The following is a 21,153-nucleotide window of genomic DNA, read 5'->3' as shown; positions in this document are numbered from 1 at the left end:
CTTTATTGTAGAAAAAGTCAACAAGGAACGCAATTTTCTGAAAAGTTTGGACAACACATCCCAGACAAACAAGAAGAGTAAATGCATGGTAGAAACGCCCTAAGTGAGTCAAAGCTATGTTTTCGTAAATTTAACACGACTGGATATGCATATCAAAATACCCTAAGTGGAACCCAACTTGGTGCCCTGGCCCACTGGAGGTGGTTGCGAAGTTTTGCTACACATTTCATAACATGGTTTTATTCTGTCGCTACCCTTAGTGTGTGTGTATATACATACATACATACATACATACATATATATATATATATATATATATATATATATATATATATATATATATGTATATGCAAGGTAACCACTTAAGTAAATAAACAAACGGAGCTGAGCGCTTTCGTATATTACATCTTCAGTGTAAATATATATATATATATATATATATATATATATATATATATATATTTATATATATATATATCGACAGTGTTCAATTTCTTGTGCATATCTTCTTTACATATCACCTCAAGACTTTTTCAGTAAAATTAGTCCATTCTTCCATTTAGTCTAGGAATAATAGAAAAAAGACGAAGGTGCAGAAGAGACTAGTATTGGTAGCTTCAGAGTTGTTACCAAACAAAATTCGTCATCGTCACAAAATGATAGTGATGATAATGATTGTACTGACGACAATAATGACAATGAATATAATAGTACTGATAATGATAATATTAATGACAATAATAGTAGTAATAGTGATGATAATAGCAATAATAATCATAATATTGAAATACAGTAATAATAGAAAATAATTATACCAATAATAATAATGATAAAAGTAGTTATTATCATTGTAAGTCTCGTGGGAATGGACTTTAGAAGTATTGCATTGGTGAAAGCAAGCCTGTTTTATAGCCCCCCCCCCTACACACGCTCACCCTCCATCCACCCTCCTAGAGGCGATTTTTCGATATCTTTATGTTGGGATCCACCCACCATTCAGTGTTGAAAGACACCATGGAAATTAACATTTTGCTGGAAATAACGAGCGTTTCTATTTTTGTGGAAAATATCGTACCAAAGAGTTGATACAGAAAATACAGAGGTGACGCTGAGGTTGATACAGAAAATATATAAGGAGAGTAACAGAACAGAGAGATAGTGGAAATTGAAAATTATCAACGGTCTTTCTTTTCCGAGTGGAGCAGTCTTCAATCATAAAATAATTTTGTGTGACTCTGGTCCGTAGGGGTGCCACTAAGGTCCCTTGTATATTGATCAAATAGAACTTATGCACTACAGGTTAGCATAACAGTTGAGATTTGGATGTTATATACGATTATCTTCATGAGATCAACTAAACTCGTTCGGGACTGGTGCCATCTTCATATATCTTTTCTGACATCCGTCGGGCGATTTCATGAACATGAAGGAGACCCGAGATCAAACCTGCTTCGGTAAACAGTATAATTGTCATAGATACAATACAGTTTGTGTCACTATTACGGGATTATCATCATCATCATCATCATCACTACCACTACCATCATCAGCAGCAATCATCATCATCGTCGTCATCGTCATCATCACCATCATCGTCAGCGTCGTCGTCGTCGTTCCTGCAACCGTTGCTACTAATACTTATTAGCACGGCGACGCCTCTTTTGGGCTTTGTCATGGCAGGAGCCAGACGATTCCATTCAGCTGAGTGCCTGATCGAAGTCTCAGTTGGCCAAGGCTTCATTTTCTCCCAAATATGCTTCTCAGATTAATAAAATCCCATGGTGCAGGTCAGAACAATATCATCTGAAACCTCCCACTGCCTTTCCTATTGTGGCGAACTTTGGAGGTGTCAGTAAAGAGACAAAGAGGGTGGCTTTATTTAGTAAATAAGGTACCCACGAACACCAAGACTTCGGGGTCTGAACCCTAATCAGATGAGTAACAAATTAGCTGACATTTACCATAACAAAGCCTCTTAAAGTTCGTCACGACAGAGAAAAGATGAGTATTTCTAGTCTAGCAGAATTTGTGTTAATTCCTCCTTTAGATTTATTACTATTATCATTATCATTATTATTATTATTATAATCATAGACCATTTCATCCTTGTCCCTGACATCTCTGATGATGTCCTATGCAGATTTTCTTTTGACTAGCTCGGAAAAAAACGAGTGATACCACCAAGTCAATGTGTTGATTTCGTCATTAATCGAATTCCCTTTAACCCCGTGAACACCAAAACGTATACAATACTAAATTTGCTGTGACGCACGCCAGACGATTTTATCAGGTAGCTTGAGGTCTGCCTTGCCCTGAATTAATGAGGTCTAAATTCATCGGGACCTTTTTTCTCAGGACAGTGGTGACCTGTGGTTACCTAAAGACATTCTCAGCTCCCCTATTTTGGCCAAATGAAATCATCGAGGGATTACCAGAACACAATATGTAGAGCTTACTAAGGTTATGTAAGAACGGATGCTTCAAAGCGTAAAGCCGCACATAGGTTGCACGTAGTTCATCAGATAACACACAAATGAAGCACGCTAACCTCTCATGAGTGTGTTGCGTGTTAAGGTGCGTTTCCACCAAGGCAGCACAGGCAACATGTTGCATCCCATTTGCCTAGCTTTGAACAAGCATGTTGAATACGACTTCCAAGCAGGAAACATGTTGCCTTCAAGGTTGTTGTTTTATGTACGGTGCTGCATTTTTTTCTCTCTATCTTTTTTTATGTTGAATGCTTCATAAAAGTTTTTACTAGTGCAACCCAAACTGAGCCAACAGCTGTCAACACGATGTTTCAGGAGACGATCGTTGTAGCTGCTAACGAGTGTATGGTGTCATGCTGCACTCGTAAAAACAACACCGATTGTGTAAAGGAAAACCGCTCATCGGTAGTAACATTGCTCAGATTTATTTTTCCTTTAACTTACTAACCGACGGTTAATTACTCTTCAGGAAATTTCCTCGGGTGAATGTGGAGGATTTTGATTACTTTCTTGACAAAGTTTGTCCAAGACATGAATGCGAGGTCACCCCAATAAAAATCCATTTCTAACGATATCGTTTGACTACTGGAGTCGGTTATAAGCTTTCCACGTACCTCTTCAGAATGACTGTGTCGACTCTTTCGAAGACTGCCGGAAGTTTGTCAAGAGAATCACTGAGGTACTACGAGATGTAATTAGAGTAAATTCAACATATCAGTGTATATCGGAATTCTATGATGATATGATACTTTTCCAACATCATATCCCATATCGCCACACTTTTTCCGCGTATTTCTATCAATTTTATGGTTTGGTTTTTCTCCTAACACCAATTTCTCTTGTTGTTGTTGACATTAACTCCTTCCCGCGACTTCTGGGAAAGTAGCAAGCAACAGACTAGATATTGATGAAAGCGTCGCGTTCAACGGACAACGCGTTTCCACCTGCAGGAAGCAACAATGTCGCATTCATCATATTGCCTTGTGTTGAACTGGTTGAAACACATCTGGCCTCTGCGACAAAGCTGCATGCAGCATGTTGCCGAAACGTTGCCTTGGTGGAAATGCCCCTTTAGAGCTACTTCCGAAGTAACACCAGACAATCCTATTTTGCCGCGTAGAAACTCGATCAATTCGAATCCCATTTGAACCAGCTTCAACCCCTTTTCTCATTGAACCGAATGAAACCCTCTGACGTTGCCGTGAATATAAATATTTATAAAAAGACCCCTGAGTGTTGGAAGAATTGAAAAATTTATTTGGTTGCACACTGCCACTGTCTGAAGAACAATATAAAGCAAATATCCTCCACACTTGCTGCAGATATTAGAAAGATGCGAATTATCTACAAAACTGCGCTTCACTTATGTTCCAATGTTTTTTTTTCTTTGTATATGCATATGTGCACATGCATACTACACAAATTTCAAGTGTATATACATGTACATGTGTTTTTATTTGCGTATGTATGTACGCACGTATGTATTTATTTACCTAATTGCAATTGCATTTACTTAATTGTAATATACAGGAGAGGAGCAACATTTGTTGGGTCTTTTTTCCTATTCTTTAATTTTCTAATATACCTAGACTCAAATTCATGAACGGTTCCAACTTAATCTATATATTTAATTTCCAATTATCATGTTTAGATTTGAACTCGTGTATCGTTTTAGCTTGGGCTATATCACCTTTTAAGCTATTCTACATTTTATACATCTATATGGAAAATGTATTTCCTCACACCCTTTTGACATATGGTCTTAATTTACTTCCATGACCTCCCATGTATGTGCGTATGTATGTATGCATGTATGTATGAGAAACTAACCTAATCTAGCTTAACCTAACCACCTAACAACTTAACAAAATTCATAAAATCGCAGAATCCACACATCCGATGAAATGAAAGATAGTGCTAATTCGTGGCTAGAAACATTGGCTGGCGTATTTCCGCGGGTCCTGAAGCACTCAAACCCTACCTTGTGGCATATTTTCCGGTCCATTATAATTGCAAATAACGCTTAAGAAAATTTTGTATTCTGGTGTGCTACAGTGTGCAGATAAATTTTTGTTCTGTGAATTTTGTCGATTAAAAGTCATTTGAATTTTTTTTGCCCTTTCCAACCTCCTTTAAAACCTACATTTTCCATGTTTCATATTAATCTCTTGTGTGACACAATGTCAAAAGCCTTTTCCAAATCCAGGTTAATACAATCCACCCAACTGTCTCTCTCATACACCAAATCTTGAATAAAAACTTCGGCTGGTTTTACAAGACTTTCCTTTTCTAAATCCGAATTACTTGTCAGCTAAGATTCCTTTCTCTTACAAGTGATTCATCCATCTGTCCTTATTCCTCCCAATTTACCTCCTCAACAATAAAGTCACCCATCAGTGTTATATTCTCCTTTTTCAGTTATTCTTTCCAGCTGTTCGCTGTTTTTTTTTATGTATAATTCTTTGTACTCTGCTTCATTTCATGTTCTTTTTGGAAAGATGTGTATGCCACTGCAATATCTCGTTCCTCCTCTTCACTTGTATTTCTTATATTCATTATCTCGGCATTCCTTCTACCATTTCCCTTTCTTTCACCTTGAGTCTCTTTTCTTTGCCATCATCAACCCACCTTCCATTTGTCATCTTCTGCCTTTACTATGTGTTTTACTTTACTTTCCTTGGCCCAGATGAACATCAGCATTTCCAATGAGTCTGAAGCACGTTATGTCTCTTTTTCCTCTAAATCAGTGTTTCCCAACCGTTTTTTGGCCATGCCCCACCTCATCACCTCTAGAATTCCGATCTTCCCCATGTGGTGATATATGATTCTTATTTAAAAAAAATAACTCCGTGTTAGGTGAAGAAGCTTAAAACACCAATACTTTTATTTTCTACTTAAAATTTAAAGTTAAAGTTTGTTAAATCAGAGGCCTAAACAAACTTCAAAACAACATGGCATCCATGGAAAAGAAAAATTAAATAAACAAAAGACAATCAAAGTTCTGAACAACAAATTGGCAGTGCAATCGCGGGTAATTTGAAAACCGAAGACAGAATGATGAATGAAATAAATGTGTGATTGCTACATTTTTATTTATTGTAATGTTACGGCTAATAGATCACAAGAACATAGATTTTGATTATCAAAACACCTAAAAATCAAATTGCCCCCCTAGAAAATCAAATTGCCCCTCTGTAGGACGTACGCCCCACGTTAGGAACCAGTACTCTAAATGCTCTTTCATCTCAAATTTTATTGATACTAGTCCATCTATATAAAAAAAGGACGAAAACCATAGGCCAGTTGTGTACCTACGGCCGAAGCCGTCCCCTTTACTCTTTGTGCTTGGACTGTTGGGGCAGATAACGATAATTGCTGAGAAGCGGAGAGATGTGCAAGATTCAAACCCACAATTAAGTGATTGCAAGACCAGCCCGCTCCTGATTACACCGCCGGCGTCTGTATTAGTGTAGGCCAGTCGTCAGCAACCTTTATAGCTAGAAGAGCCAGTTTTTAAAGTTTGATAGAAATGTTGTGCAAAAAAATAAGTTCAGATTAGGAAAGGCGTTTCTACAAATAATGATAATTGATGACTACAGATCTATTTGAAGTTGAATATATATATATATATATATATATATATATATATATATATATATATATATTATATATATATATCTATATATATATATATATATATATATATATATATATATATATATATATATATATATATATATAATTTTGCCTGGAATGTTTTACAAATTTACAGTATATGACATCTTCATTTTGATGGAATAATTATTTTGTAAGAAACTTCTGGAGCCATACAAGTGGCCTGAAAGAGCCGCAGGTTGCCGACCATTGGCGTATGCCATTTCTAACCGTTCTCTCTCTCTATCTCTCTCTCTCTCTCTCTCCCTCTCTCAGTCTCTCTCTCTCTCTCTTCTTTTGACCCTGGATTTTTTTTCAGCCACCTCCTCATCTTCTTATCTACCAATTTCCAACAAAACTTTGTCCTCTCTTGTTCAATGTTCATTTTTTCCTTAACTTTAACAATTTTCTTGTTTTCTCTCTTCCTCTGTAGCATCACTCCTTACCCATTATTGAATTTGTTTATACCAGCTAGTTTCCATATCTTATTCATTAATTCATTAAACTTGATTTGTGGTTTGAATTTTACATTAATTGGTCTTACATTTCCTGGTTCATGTTTGCCTAAACTTAATACTTTTACTTCTTTATGTAAGCCTTCCTCATTACCCATTACTGTATTACTTGTACTTCTTTTGTTTTCCGACTCTTAATTATCGTTCTTTTTATTAGTAAATGTTCCTCTTTCCATCCTGCCACAACAATACAGTTTTGTTTGTTTACTTACTACTCCTCTTATCAACGTTTCTCTACTTTTTAGTATATTTATCACTTTCTCCACATCTTCATTGTTCTGTATATTTCTATACTGGGCTTTTACCTCTTTCTGTAACTTTAATCACTTTTTTATCCTTATCTATTTCTTTATGTTTAATCTTTATTTTATCTATTTTTGTTTCCTCTGGTTCATTCTTTTGTTTAAGACTGTCTTCAACTTAATTATTTTTCTTTAACTTATCATAATCACGCTTCAACTTTTCAAAACTTATTTTACATGATTCCTTTGAAATTGTTATCTTACTCAGTTTGATTTCCAAGTATCATCTGGTTAATTACCTGTTTCTTAATAACTTTCATATCGTTCTCTATTCTTACTATACCTTCCATTATTTCAATATGTCATTCATGATAGTCATTGATGAATCTTTCATAATCACCATCTTGTTCCTGCCCATTGCCAATGTCAAATTTGCTATTTCTTGTGCTTCGGTCACACTAGTTATGTTTCACTTCACGATTTCACTTTCCTTTCAGTTTGTGGTCTTCTGCTGTATCACTTTTCACCATCCCATACACCTAGTCAATTTCCTACAGTTTATTCTACTTTAAAACGAATTATTTCTTCAACTTCTAGAGCTGGGCCGTACATCCCCTCACTATGCCAACTGCCAACTCGGAGTGAACGCATGTGTGTGTGTGTGTGTGTGTGTGTGTGTGTGTGTGTGTGTGTGTGTGTGTGTGTGTGTGTGTGTGTGTGTGTGTGTGTGTGTGTGTGTGTGTGTGTGTGTGTGTGTGTGTGTGTGTGTGTGTGTGTGTGCGCGCGCGCGCAAGGGAGATGTCAGGAGCAGAATGCTGACCTGTTGTCTTCCTATGTGCATCTCACCAAGGCCTTCGACACCATGAGTAGAGAAAGATTGTGGAAGATCATGACCAAGTATGGATGCCCTAGGAAAATAATTAACCTGGTTTGCCAGTTCCACGATGACATGCAGGCTGTCGAGACATCTGCTCCATTTTCACTCTCAAACAGCTTCAAATAAGGCTGCCTCTTGGCTCCTACACTGTTCAGCCTCATGTTCTCTGTAATGCTCACTGATGCCTTCAGAGATGGCGATGTTGGAATCAGCTTCAAATACTGAACAGATGGTGATCTATTTAACCTCAGGATGCTCCAGGCAAAAACCAAGGTCATGAGAAACATTATCAGAGGCTTTCTGTTTGTTGATGATTGTGTCCTCAGCACTGGATTGGATGCTGACATGCGACTCGGCGTTGATAAGTTCGCCACTGCCTGCACTAACTTAGACTTACCTTCAGCACTATCCAAAACAAAGGATGACAGATGGCAATCTACAAATGTGGATGAACATTATCTAAATTAATTTGAGTGTACACATTATGTTTTTTGTTCAAAGACCAATTGAGTAGATGCGTGTTTAGATACATACGAGTATAGACATACATACGCCAAATTAACCAGGTGCAAGTCATCTGCTTTTCTTGTGCCAGCACAATTTAGTGGGCCAACATTGACCCCGAGTTGGCGTATATTGGTAGGAAATGGGCCAATAATTGTCCAATATTGGGCCACTAGTTTATGCTGGCAGGGATGTAGTGATTCATGTATAAAATTTTCGTTAGAATATAACACAAAGGATTGATTTTACGATTGCTGTGCGCTCATGATCTCTGAGATCCAATATTATAATATTATCTAATATTTTCATTCAGTTTGTGATATATCGAGAAACTAAATTAGAAAATATATTATCGAATTATTTTCATGTGTAAAAAAAATAATCACATCACGGTGGACAATTACTGGTGACTGCAGGAATGGGACTTTTTTAAAGGAAAATTCAAATTCTTCAAACTAAATGTTTTAATTTGGTTTTCCTTCCTTCTTCAAAGAATTTATAAAAATCTTTAAAAGAATCTTGTTAGTTCTGCCATATTTTTATCTATAGAAAGCATTTTTTTTTTCTTACCAAAGACAGCAGGTATATAGTCAGATGAAAATTTTGTACCCTCATTGCAAGGATAGCGCAATGAAAACGGAATCATTTCGTTTGTCTCATCAACGCACTGACTGTTTTTGCCATAAGTTTACTGTCAAGTTATTGAGAGACTATTGTGGAGACCATTGCAGGAGGACGCCTGTAGAAGTGCCTCTGCTACACCACCAGGAACTGGAGCAGCTCGCACCGCCTTCGCCTGCCTGTTCATTATTGCACTGTGAAATCATGAAACAAGGCGGAGGCGAAAGTACCTACTGTCCTGGCAATTGTTGCAACCAAGAAACAATTAACATATCTGATATCTGTTTTATCTAGGTAATATAAGTAGGGAACAATACCAGTGAATTTAGAATTGTTGAAACAAAAGAAGTGCAAAGCAGTTGCTTGCCATTTAAGAATCTTACCAGTGATACTGTTGACTTGGATGTCCTTATAACTGGCTAGATTAATAATTAGACTTACTGTTTTTCTCCACCAGTTTGGAATTTTCCCCTGCACTTATCCCTGGTTTGTTTGAAGTAAAAAGGTTAGTGCTATATAAACCTGTACATAATTATGCACTCTGAATAGAAAAAACTTGATCCAATTTCTGTAAAGTTGACAGACGGCAAAGATAAGAATTTAGGTCTACTTTGTCTTGTCCTAAGTTAGATCAAGTAAGCATGATGACTAGAGTGTTTGCCCAAGACCACAGGACAACAATTGCTGTCTCTCGTGCGCACTGTACTGCTGTCGACATACTGTCACTAGCAGCAAGTAAACAGCCAATCGTGCTCTGAATCGCTGTGACATAGGTACATCCCAAAACTCTTCAGCCCATCGGAAGTGTACATGATGTGTACTTACCTGAGTGCAGTGAGACCGTGATATTGTACATAAAGTACACTTATCTAGTCACAAATGTAAAATAGTTTGTAATGATGTTTCTTCCATAATGGTATCCTGTGACATCTATCGCATGTGACATGCATGGCATGTTCATATGCAGGTTTTGTAAAAAGTAATGTATCATAAAGAATACATGATACAGGTCAAATGATGATAAATTTGTGTTTCAATGCCCGTTTGTATGGCTATACAAGAAATTAATGTGAGAAATTAGGTAATTTAAAAATGTTTGAATGATGGTTTTCTGGTTCACATCGGTTCATGCAACACTTAGCAACACCTCAAATATGCGTTTATATAAAATTATGTATACTGGAAGGATATTTGTTGTTGCGAATATAAGCAAAAAACAAATACAGGTATCACATGACTATTCAAAGAATGTGTGTACGTGCAGTTACAAAAACTAAACACATGCATACACATACATATGTATCCATATATACATAAACATGCACACACACACATATATATACATATTTACATGTCTATCAGGTATGTGTATGTAAGCTACCTATGTATAGTGTATGTATGCATGTATATATATATGTACATTATGTATGTATGGTGTGTATACATATATACATTTACGTAAGTACACATGTATATATGTATGTACTTATGTATAGATGTATGTATGTATGCATGCACATATGTATGTGTTTATGTATGTATACATTTATGTATGCCCTATGTATGTACTGTATGTGTGCGTATATGAATATAAACACAAAAGCATAACTATGCATGAGCATACATTTATTCATATGTAAATTCCAAACTGTATACATTCCCTAATGGTTTATGCATTTATCTGCAATATTTGCAAATAGAATGTATTCCTTTCTCCAGTGTCATATCAATATTATTTTACTAGATGCCATACCCTTGTATCATGTATGAATAAATGCTGTCACAGGATCAAATCAATTTTATTAACCTCAAAATTATTTTGACAACTGAAAAAAGAAAGTGACAACAGGTTTTCATCATCTACAACCGTATGAAATGTGAATTGGTTCAGTAAATAATTCATTTAAAAATAGATTATTGGTTTACCAGACAGTGACATCAACTACAGCATTTCCAAATGCTGTAGTCAAATGAGATTATGTCATGTCATGATCAACTGAAATATTGTCCAATCCCTGTATTTCTAGAATCTTTTCAGAGCAGAGATTAGGAGTCTCAGGGCCCTAATGTAAATGGTCTTTGAGCGTTCCAGCTTCAAAGGCAAGCTCTGTCAACTCCCGTGTGTATTATTAAAACATCTTGGTATCAATCAATTCGACTTCACGGTCGGACACAGTAGGTGGCGGTTGCTTGGATAAGCTCTGCTACTGACCCCCGTTTTTCGCAAGATATACGGTGTTCCTATTATTCGAAGTTGGCCTGAGGCTGTGTTAAAACTCAGTGCATCGTGCAGTGTTATCAGTGAACTTGATTATTGTGGAACTTGGCCGAAATAGTGATTAATACTCGGGGAGGGCCTTCCTGATCGAATTCCTTACATCTGCACATGTGCAGTGCGAGGTGTTTGACGCAGGTCCCACATCATGGCTACATCACTCACCTGGTAAAACTGCTTACGTTACAAGCGCTGAAGACTTGCCTCGTAAAATGGAATACACAGGTCCCGGCTCCCTTGCAAATATTGAGGCGGATCTTGCATTAAGCGATGATGACGACCTGTCACTGAAAAACTGGCTTCGTCTTGAGGATCACGATCACCGACAAATGGCACCTGTCAGTCCATCCCCCCCAGTCTATGGACTTCACCAACGCTTCCGCAAAGCGTCGCATAGATAACGATTCCGATGCCAATAGCGAAGTGTCATCTCCCGCTGTCAAGGCCACCAAGGATGACAAGGCTCTGCCTCTACGAGACACTACTACACCCATTCCATCACGACCTGCTACGCAGAATGCACCTCCCCCACCTTCACCTATTTCCCTTGCCTTTGCCCCCCGTTCCGAGTATGTCAAATTGCAATTCAGAGGGAACTCAGGACTTAATGAGAAACTACGATGACTTTCCGAAGTTGTAAGAATGTTCGGTCTTAATCGAGAACTAGCCGAGGTCAAAATGTCAGCTGTCACATCTAGTAATGTCTACATATCGAGAGGCCGACAGGAAATCATAGATGCGATCAAGAATGGGGCGATTTTGTCATTACCTCTTGATACACAAGATTCTGTAGATAGAACGTGCAAGTTCCCCACATATCTCATCACTCGATATCCTGTTGATGTTGAGCCATCCTTAGCTAAAGAATTAACAGGAGTATATTCTGTACGCCGCTTTCTACAGAGTAAGGTACCCATCAACAGACTTGTAATTACGTGGAGCCTACCTGACCCACCACCATCCCACATTAGCTTTTCCTTCCTTGCCTACCATCATGTGAACTCCACAAAAAGCCTGACGAAAAACCATGGTGCCTCAAATGTTGGGGTATTGATCATATTTTTCGGTATTGCAATGCCCATGAAAAGTGTGCTCAGCTGAACATGACTCACGTTCCTACCCTCATTGTACTCCTACAGCAACCACAGTACCTACCTCTGCCTCGACAGACTCACCAAAACCACCTACACCAGACAAGTCGCAATGAAAATGCCTGGGGTTAATGTGTGGCATGGATGTGCCGAACGAGTACGCTTGGCTCCGAGTACGCAAACTCCGCCACCATTCACCGCTGCCACCTCTTGGCAATTCATTACGCTCCAAGAGGCCGTAGAACCTCTCAAGTCTCAGTGTCTCCCTTACAAATCGTGTTGCAATTATTGAAACTCGATTGGATAGCATTGAAGCTCGCTTTGAATCTCTTGTGGCCGCCTTTGACTCCTTGTCTATACGACTATCGGTTAACGATACAACACTCAGATTGCTCGCGGATACCCAGCAGGCTAATATCGCGTCAACCTCTGCAATTACTGTTAAATTTGACTCGCTCGCTACTCGCCTCGAGAAAATTATTGCCCTCAATGTGGACGCCCCCTCCCGAGGATCAACAGGAGGTAATGCCCGGTCTTCTACTATCGTCTCACCTGGCCTCCGAAAGAGCAGAAATAACGTTCAGTAACAACGCACAGCTACACAGCTGTTGATAACAAACACAGTGTTTAGGAAGAAAGTCAAGCATAAGTACACATGGTAGAGGGTGGTGGATGGAATGGTGGTAGATAGAGCATTAATGGACTATACAGTGGTAACCAGGAGAATAGTAGGAAGAGTTAATGATGTACATGTTCTAAGGGGAGAGTGTGGGGGAATATCAGATCATTTTTGGGTGGAAGGTAAGTTGAGAGTAGAAAAGACAGAAGGTAGGGAAGTGCTTAAAAAAACTGCTTAAGTGAGGAAGAAAAGGAGAAGGAGTACAAGAGGAAGATGAGAGAGGAGTGGGAGGGAGTGAAGGATAGAGTAGAAATAGGAGTGTAGGAGGAATGGAGATGGTTCAAGAAGGGAGACACAAGGTGTGTAAAGATGGTGTGTGGAACAAAGAGGACAGGAGGAAATAGAAAGAAGGGTAGTGAGTGGCGGGATGAGGAAGCAAAGAAGGTTGTAGAAGAGAAGAAATGAACATTCACAGATTGGTTACAAAATAGGATAAGAGAATCATATGAGAGGTACATAAAAAGAAAAGAGAAGTAAAGCACAATATAAAGGAGGAAAAGGGGAGAGCAGAAAACTTTGAAAGTAATAAAAAGACGTTTTAGAAAGAAATTAAGAGAGTAGATGGCGAATCAAGCAGAGAAGAAAAGGTAAAAAGTGCAGATGGAGAGATGATAATGGAAGAGAAGGCAGTAAGAGAAAGATGGGCAGAGTATTTTGGGGAGTTGCTAAATGTGAAGGATAGGGAGGGAAAGGTAGTTGTAGTGGGAAGTGCTAAGAAAATGACAGTGATGAGTGAGGAAAATGGAGGAGAAACAAGGAAAGATGAGGTGAAGACAGATGTTAAGATGATGAGAGCAGGTAAGGCACTTGGGTTGGATGGGTGTCATATAGATTGTCTAAAAAAGGGGGTACAGTGATGGTGGACTGGCTGGTGAGGTTATTTAATGTTTGTTTATGAGAGGGTACAGTGTCAGAGGACTAGAGGAGTGCCTGTATATTTCAGCTTTATAAGGGCAAAGGGGACAAGTGTGAGTGTAGTAGTTTTAGGGGAATCAGTTTAAGTGTAGATGGGAAGGCTTATAGGAGGGTTTTGATTGGGAGGATTAGGAGAGGAACAGAGGGATTAATTGATGAGGAAAAGTGTGGGTTTAGAACAGGTAGGGGTTGCATGGATAAGATTTTTGTGGTAAGACAGATATGTGAGAAAGCTTTAGGAAAAGGCAAGGCCTTTATGGATTTGGAAAAGGCTTATGACAGGGTAAACAAGAAGGTGCTGTGGGAGGTATTGCAGATATATGGGATAGAAGGAAAGATGTTAAGAACAGTCAAGAGTTTTTATGAGAGTAGTAGAGCCTGTGTTTGAATCAGAACTGGAGAGAGTGAGTGGTTGAGGTGAAGTTGGGACTTCATCAGGGATGTGTTATGTCACCTTGGCTGTTCAATTTATACTTCGATGGGGTGGTGTGAGAGGTAAATGCAAGGGTGATGGGTCAGGGGTTGGAGATGGTTAAAGAAAATGGAGAAAAGTGGGAGATAAACCAGTTGTTTGCTGATGACACTACGCTTGTAGCAGGATCAGAGGAGGGATTGAGGAAGTTAGTGACAGCTTAGGAGGGTGTGCAAAAGAAGGAAGTTGTAGATGTGGGTAAAAGTAAGGTGATGAGATGTACAAGGGGAGAAAGTGGCAGCAGACTGGAAGTGACTATTAAGGGAGAGAGACTGGAGGAAGTGGATAGTTTTATATACTTGGGTGCAAATGTGGCAGGAAAGGGAGGAGTGGAGGTGGAGGTAGAATGTAGATTGAGAGAAGCAAGTAAATGCCTTGATAGATTAAAAAGTGTAATGAAAAATAGACATTTGGGAATGGATGTTAAGAGGAGATTGTATGGAGTGATTGTGCCGACAGCACTGTATGGGGCAGAAATATGGAACATAAGAGAGGAGTTTGAGTTTGAAAGTGTTTGAGATGAGGTGCCTCAGAAGTATGATAGGGATTACTAAGCACTTCATCTCAAACACATTTAAAATTTTCCTCTCTCTCTTAAATACCATGTCTCTGCCCCATACAAAGCCATCACCCCTTCATACAATCTCCTCTTTGCATCCATTCCTAGATGCCTACTTCTCATGACACCTTTCAATCCCTCAAGGCATTTACTTGCTTCTCTCAATCTATTATTCACCTCTACCTCCAATCTTCCCCTTTCTGCCACATGCAACCCCAAATACTTAAAGCCATCCACTTCCTCCAGCATCTCTTCTATAAGACTTACTTCCAACTCAATGCCATCCTCTACCCTTGTACATTTCATTACCTTGCTTTTACCCACATTTACCTTCAAGTTTCTCCTATCACACACCTTCCCAAACTTCATCACTAACTCCTTTAAGCCATACTTTTGACCCTGCTACATGCAGTGTCATCAACAAACACCAAGTGGCTCACCCCCCCACTTCTCTCCATTTTCTTTAACCATCTCCAGTCCCCTGCCAATTACCCTCACCTTTACCTCCCACACCACCCCATCCATGTACACATTGAACACCCACAGTAACATGACATATCTCTGACGCAATCCTACCATTACCTCAAACCACTCACTCTCTCCATTTCCCATTCTATAACTCTAACATTCTAACATTCTCCACTGTACTGTAGTAGGTGGAAAAAGAATACTGCCACTGAGTCTTCCCACTCAGATTGTAAAGGCAGCTAAAATGGGACAGAGTGTGTGACTAGGCACCCTGCTCTATAACTCTATGGGTACATTCCTATGAGAAGTTAATAGTTACATGGGGTCACTTTTTCATACAGGGCAAAGGTATTTCAAAGAGCTAATGATGGTTAGTAGTAGATCTAACCTTGTAGGCACTTTCTATGTCACCAGCTTATACTATCAGAGCATGAGAGGAAAAGCAGTCACCAGTTGTCACTTCTCCTTATGTGAAATGGTGAAAGAAATACAGTTGATGATAGAGAGAGGTATTAGGTTCAGTCCAGTGACAAAGTGTCAGTTCACTGGGGCTGAAACTTCAGATATAGGTGTTTGAGTTTTGAAGATGGGCTGCAGGAACATAATCACAGTAATAATCAGAGTAAGTTTCAGTAGCTACAGTACGCCTAGTGGTAGCAGTTTGGGAGAAAGAATGTGTGCTTTGCATGTGGGTGTACCACCTTGAAAAGTTTGAGAACCCCATTGTAACTCATGGCAATTCTCTTTACCCATATTTTCTGTTTACTGCCAGCCAATTCTATTCAACTCAGGGGAACCCCTTGTCACTTAAGGATTCACATAAACAAGTACCTCAAGAGGGCACAACAGGTTTACACATGACTTTTATTAAGTTGAGATACTCAAAATACAGACAGTACTTCTGGGCTGTGACTGAGAGACTTGGTAATCCAGGCACTTCTCCACCTTACACACCAGCCCACTTGACACTGTAAAAATATCATCAGTAAAATGTTATTGACAAAAAAGAAAATCCTCAAATTACTTAAGTTACCTACTACTGGCATTTATCTATGAATCATTACCAATTACTGGTTATACAGGATTGTGACAAACTCCAATATTATCCCACCTCTGATATATCTAATTCAATATAATTTTCAAGTTTTGAGCTCTCAAGAAAGCCAGATATCTCATGTTTGTCATAGTGTAGCAAAACAACACCCATGAAACAAAGATCCTCACTAAAAAAGACAATAAAGAACATACAAATTATTAAAATTAACAGAAAGATCAACCCACATTTTACCAGCAAAAACAAACAAAAAAATGCTGTCAAAAGCCAAAAGAACTCACAAGTTCAAGGGGGGAAAAGACAAAAATTTCAAAACACTAAATGAAATATATTGATATGGAAGGCACAGCAGCAGTGAAATTGATATACAGTGTTATCCATATCCAGTTTGTCTTAAACATTACAGGATTCCAGCAATATGGAATATACATAATCTCCATCAGTACACGAGACCAATCAGCATCTTGTAAGTCCATCACTCCTTTCTATTATCTCTAAACTGATGGAAAAACTAATACTCAATAGAATCACAGGCATGCAATAAAGAATTGACCTGGAAATAGATACCTATTGCCAGTGCTTTTATAAAAAGAAAATAAATGCATTAGGTATGCCAACTTTGAAAGATCAAAGAGGTGATATGATTACAGTATTCAGGTCACTAAAGGGGACAGACTACATCAACAGAAGAGATCTCTTGATTAATAATAAGAGGGCTTGAGTCATGAGAACAAATTAAAAAAGACTTAATGATAAAAGATGTGAAGAAATAGTTTTCCATTCAGATGCATAAATACTTGGAATAGCTTAGAAGAAGATAGACCCCAAGCTGGAAAAATGCATGAATTAAAATTAAAATACCATAATTGGAAATTAAGGATATAAACCAAGTTAGAACCTTACATGAACTTGAGGCCAAATATGATAAATTGGAAAGTAGGAGATGGGACCCAATGAGAATTACTCCTTTCCTGTATACTACAATTAGGTGAATACAGATGCAACCGCCACACACAAGACACAGAGCACCTTATCCTACACTACATTCACCCTTTCCACACAGCAACACAATATCTCTTCACAAAATTACTTATGGGATGAACCAGTAGCTGTGGCCAATTTACTGGATGCCATTGATCTCCTGAAAGAAATAGCTAGGGGCACTGATTAACCAATTGTCAACATGAATGGATGTGCTTTTCTAAGGCAGTTAGGTTCTAGACTCTTATACATTACCTACAGTTTCCTTAAAGAGATCGAATGTGTCCTTATTGCGAAGAGTGCAACCAAAATAAGCAATTTTCTTTGGACCCAGAAGATCCTTGAGTGTCCCGGTCAGGGCCTTAAAGGAACTCTTATCAAAAATTAAATCTGTAAGGAAAGAAGAGAAAAACACACATTATCTTTTCTTCATACACTAGACTTATTATTCACAAAACAGGGGTCACCAACCCACCTGTTACTAGTAATTTATCTAGCCCCTAAACCAAAAGGAAGAATCAAATGAGATTATCTCTCTGCCCTTCATGTCATGAGCAATTAAGCATAACAAAACTTACCATACACAATAGTACATCATGTCTCCCTACAAAGATCAAGAGAAGAACCCATGGAATGTTGCTAGTTACTGTAAGACCATAGGTTTTCAACAAAAAAAAACATGGGGTGAGGCAACAATTCAGTGCCTGAAGGGTATATATACATACTAAAAGGCTTTTTTCCCTTTTATAAAGGAGGTGGCTATGTTAAAATATGCATCCACCCCTCACAGTGTCTAGATTATTGTCAGTTAAGAGAAAGTGACACACATGTATCAAGTCTTGTCTTTGGGGCAATAGGTTTCTTACAGAGGGACATTCAAGGCAGTAGTGGTGAAGACTGTTGGCGTTGGGACTTGCATAGCTTGCAAATGGGGTAGTGTGGTACATCCCCCACCTCAGAGACTCGCCACAGTGGTCTCTAACCCAGGCAAAGATGTGCAGTCATGATATTGTGTCTGCGTACAAGGACTCCATGCCTGGAATACTTCTAGAGGAAGAGATAGAAGTGGTCGTAATGTTGTATTGATATCTTTGGTGCATGCTCTGCATTCATGCGGTGGAGAGTGGTTAGAAGAATGGCAGAGTGTATGATCTTGTAGCAGAGGGGGAGGGTATGGTATCATCAGGCAGTGGCAGTTTACAGGCATTTTTGGCAAGGTGACCTGCCTTTTCACTGGCAGCAATTCCAACATGGAAGGGAATCCACAGAAAGTTTATGGTAAGAGAGTGTTCTTGAGTTGTGACTAGCTGTTGTAAAATGTGATGGATGAGGGGGAGTTGTATGGGTTGTGAAGACAAGATGGCCAGTGGGGCAGACTGGAAGTGCACAGAATGGATAAATATGCATAAGAAAAACTCGACCCCTAAAGATCAAATTAAGGTCACAAATGGCAGTGGAAGAAATTTTAGCAAAAACAGAAAAATTAGCAAAAAGCAAACACTACAAAAGTATATGGATAAAAAGAGACATGAATGATGAGGGAAGGGAAAGAGATAAGATGTTAAGAAGTGAAACTAAAGAAAAAGAATGAGAAAAGAACGGAGATCGAGAAAATCCACTTCTATTGGAGAGTGCTAGACATGAGACTGTAAAAATGGTACATTTAAGAAAAGAAAATGAAAGGTTCAAAGAATGAGATGGAGGTAGTAGGAAATTAAAACTAGCTGATACCAATATAGACGGATTAATCTCAGGATTAAACAAACTAAATCATTACCTATCAGAAGAAAAACCAGACATAATAGGATTTGTGGAGACAAAATCAAGAGGTCCTCTATTAACAAACAGTGTTGGACACGGGTTATATAATCACTGGCTTAGAAATAGAGAGGAGAAACAGGGTGGAGTCATGTTCCTGGTTAAGAAAAACCTAAATGTGACGAAAGTTACATATGGAGAGAAGAACAGGGTAGAGATGATCACAATAATAGTTGTGACATGAAAAGCAGACAGTTTGCAGTGATTTATGTGCCCCCAAAAATGGGGTCTTCAAGATTATTCGAAAATGTTAGATGATACAAGACTTTCATCAAACGAGATGCTGAAGGATGACACAATGGGTAAAAGGAAACAATAGATTTAGAAATACTGAAAAACCAACAAGGCTAGATTTACTATTTACATCAGGATCTGAAATTGTGGACAAAACTGAATACAAGACACCAATTGGGAAGAGTGACCATATTCTACTTGAGTTAGAACTAAAGGAGGAAATATAAAGAGAAATAAGAAACACAGAAAAGGAAGACTGATGTATAGTAAAATGGACTTTGAGGAACTTAGGAAAAAAAATTCTTAAAGCAAGCTGAGAAAAATTCTACAAGGAAGAAACAAATGGAAAAAAAATGGATGATTCTGATGAAAATCTATAAAGGCGTGGATAAATATGTCCCAAAGCAAAAACAGGAAAAAGTGTATGTTAAGTGCTGGTTTAACAGAAAGTGCAGTGAAGCAAAAGATAGAAGAGATAAGGCTTGGAAAATATGGAGAAAAGACAAAAAATCTAGAAAGTGGCACATACATATTAATCAAAGGAATGAATATGTAAAAATATGCAGGGAAGAAAAAAGAAACTATGAAAAAGACATAATAGAAAAATGTATGGATTAACCAAAACTATTCTATTATTCTATAGATATGTAAATACATACATACATATACCAAAGGCTTTTTTCCTCCTTATATGGGAAGTAGCCAAAAAACAAAGGCACAGAAACCACTCCCACCCATTCCTTCCCCTACATACTCCACTCCCCTCTACCCTCTTCCCTCCCCCTTATCTTGGCACCTCCTGGATGACAGATCATCACTGCATCTTGTCCACTGCCCTGGGTCAGAAGCAGTGTCGCAAGACACAGCACATCCACAGCAAGGCCGCTTTATTTATTTGGCAACCCCCCTCTCCGTCCCCTCATGCAGAAAAGGAGAAGACGGGGAGAAATCCCTTCAGGCTGCATCAATTTATTTCTCATACATACTCCCTCACCCCCATCCCCCATCCACTCCCTCTCATGCATCACAGCATCATCCATACACAACCCTTCTCCATGCTGATTATGGAAATAACTTTTATTTTTATCTACCCCCAAAATTTTACTTGAAATTTTATTTTAAAGATACCATTTCCAGCAAAAATGAGATAACTTGGAAATAACACACTTGTTTTCCTCTTTTTAATATCTTATTTTACAATTGATAATCCAGGATTTCCAGTGAATAGGAAGCATGGTGGTGAAGGAAGCATGTTTTGTTCAAACACATCATGTCCACACCAATGTTGTAAATCCTCCTCTTCCTCCTCATTTGAGAGAGAATAACCATCGTTAGATGAACTTGTACTCTCATTTGATGTATTCAAACTTCTAATTGAAGTTTCATATTCATTCTCATCTTCTGAGCTCGAAATCTGGGTATAATTTATAAAAAATAAAAAAAGGAGTGTATGTGCTCAAAAGCAATAAGTCTGCTTCATTTGACTGATATCTTATTGTTAACAAATGCATCATGAGGCGGAAGAGACAACAGATGTACAATTCACCAAGTATACTCATTGACATTTGAGAAGGGTCCTAATTCAAAGATTATACTCGTCTGTCCCTGTTTCTGAAACATCATGTTTGGATGAGTTTACTCATTGCACTCTGAAAAAGAAAAATTGGGTGAAGACGAGTTTACTCGTCCTTGCTGGGTAAGAGGT

At 38.4% G+C, this 21,153-nt stretch overlaps 1 protein-coding gene across 4 annotated transcripts in view; it reads right to left on the bottom strand.

Annotated features, from left to right (window-relative positions):
- Positions 1 to 16,206: 16,206 nt before the first annotated feature.
- LOC143029549 (protein-lysine N-methyltransferase EEF2KMT-like) overlaps positions 16,207 to 21,153 on the bottom strand; it is a 32,781-nt gene continuing 27,834 nt past the window's right edge. For 3 of the 4 annotated variants that reach the window (XM_076192213.1, XM_076192214.1, XM_076192211.1), the window contains 2 exons: positions 17,652 to 17,786; positions 16,207 to 16,329 (listed from right to left, as the gene is read on the bottom strand). In XM_076192213.1, the coding sequence (XP_076048328.1) occupies positions 16,229 to 16,329; positions 17,652 to 17,786 (236 nt within the window). In that variant the 3' untranslated portion in view covers positions 16,207 to 16,228. Of the gene's footprint in view, positions 16,330 to 16,472; positions 16,585 to 17,651; positions 17,787 to 21,153 lie in introns of all 4 variants that reach the window. The other variant, XM_076192212.1, reaches the window with a different exon arrangement.

Source organism: Oratosquilla oratoria, chromosome 11, assembly GCF_046742065.1.
Source record: "Oratosquilla oratoria isolate Oo_2021 chromosome 11, ASM4674206v1, whole genome shotgun sequence".
Classification (NCBI taxonomy): domain Eukaryota; kingdom Metazoa; phylum Arthropoda; class Malacostraca; order Stomatopoda; family Squillidae; genus Oratosquilla; species Oratosquilla oratoria.
Note: the sequence above shows the minus strand (reverse complement) of the source record. Positions and strands in the feature narration are given on the sequence as shown.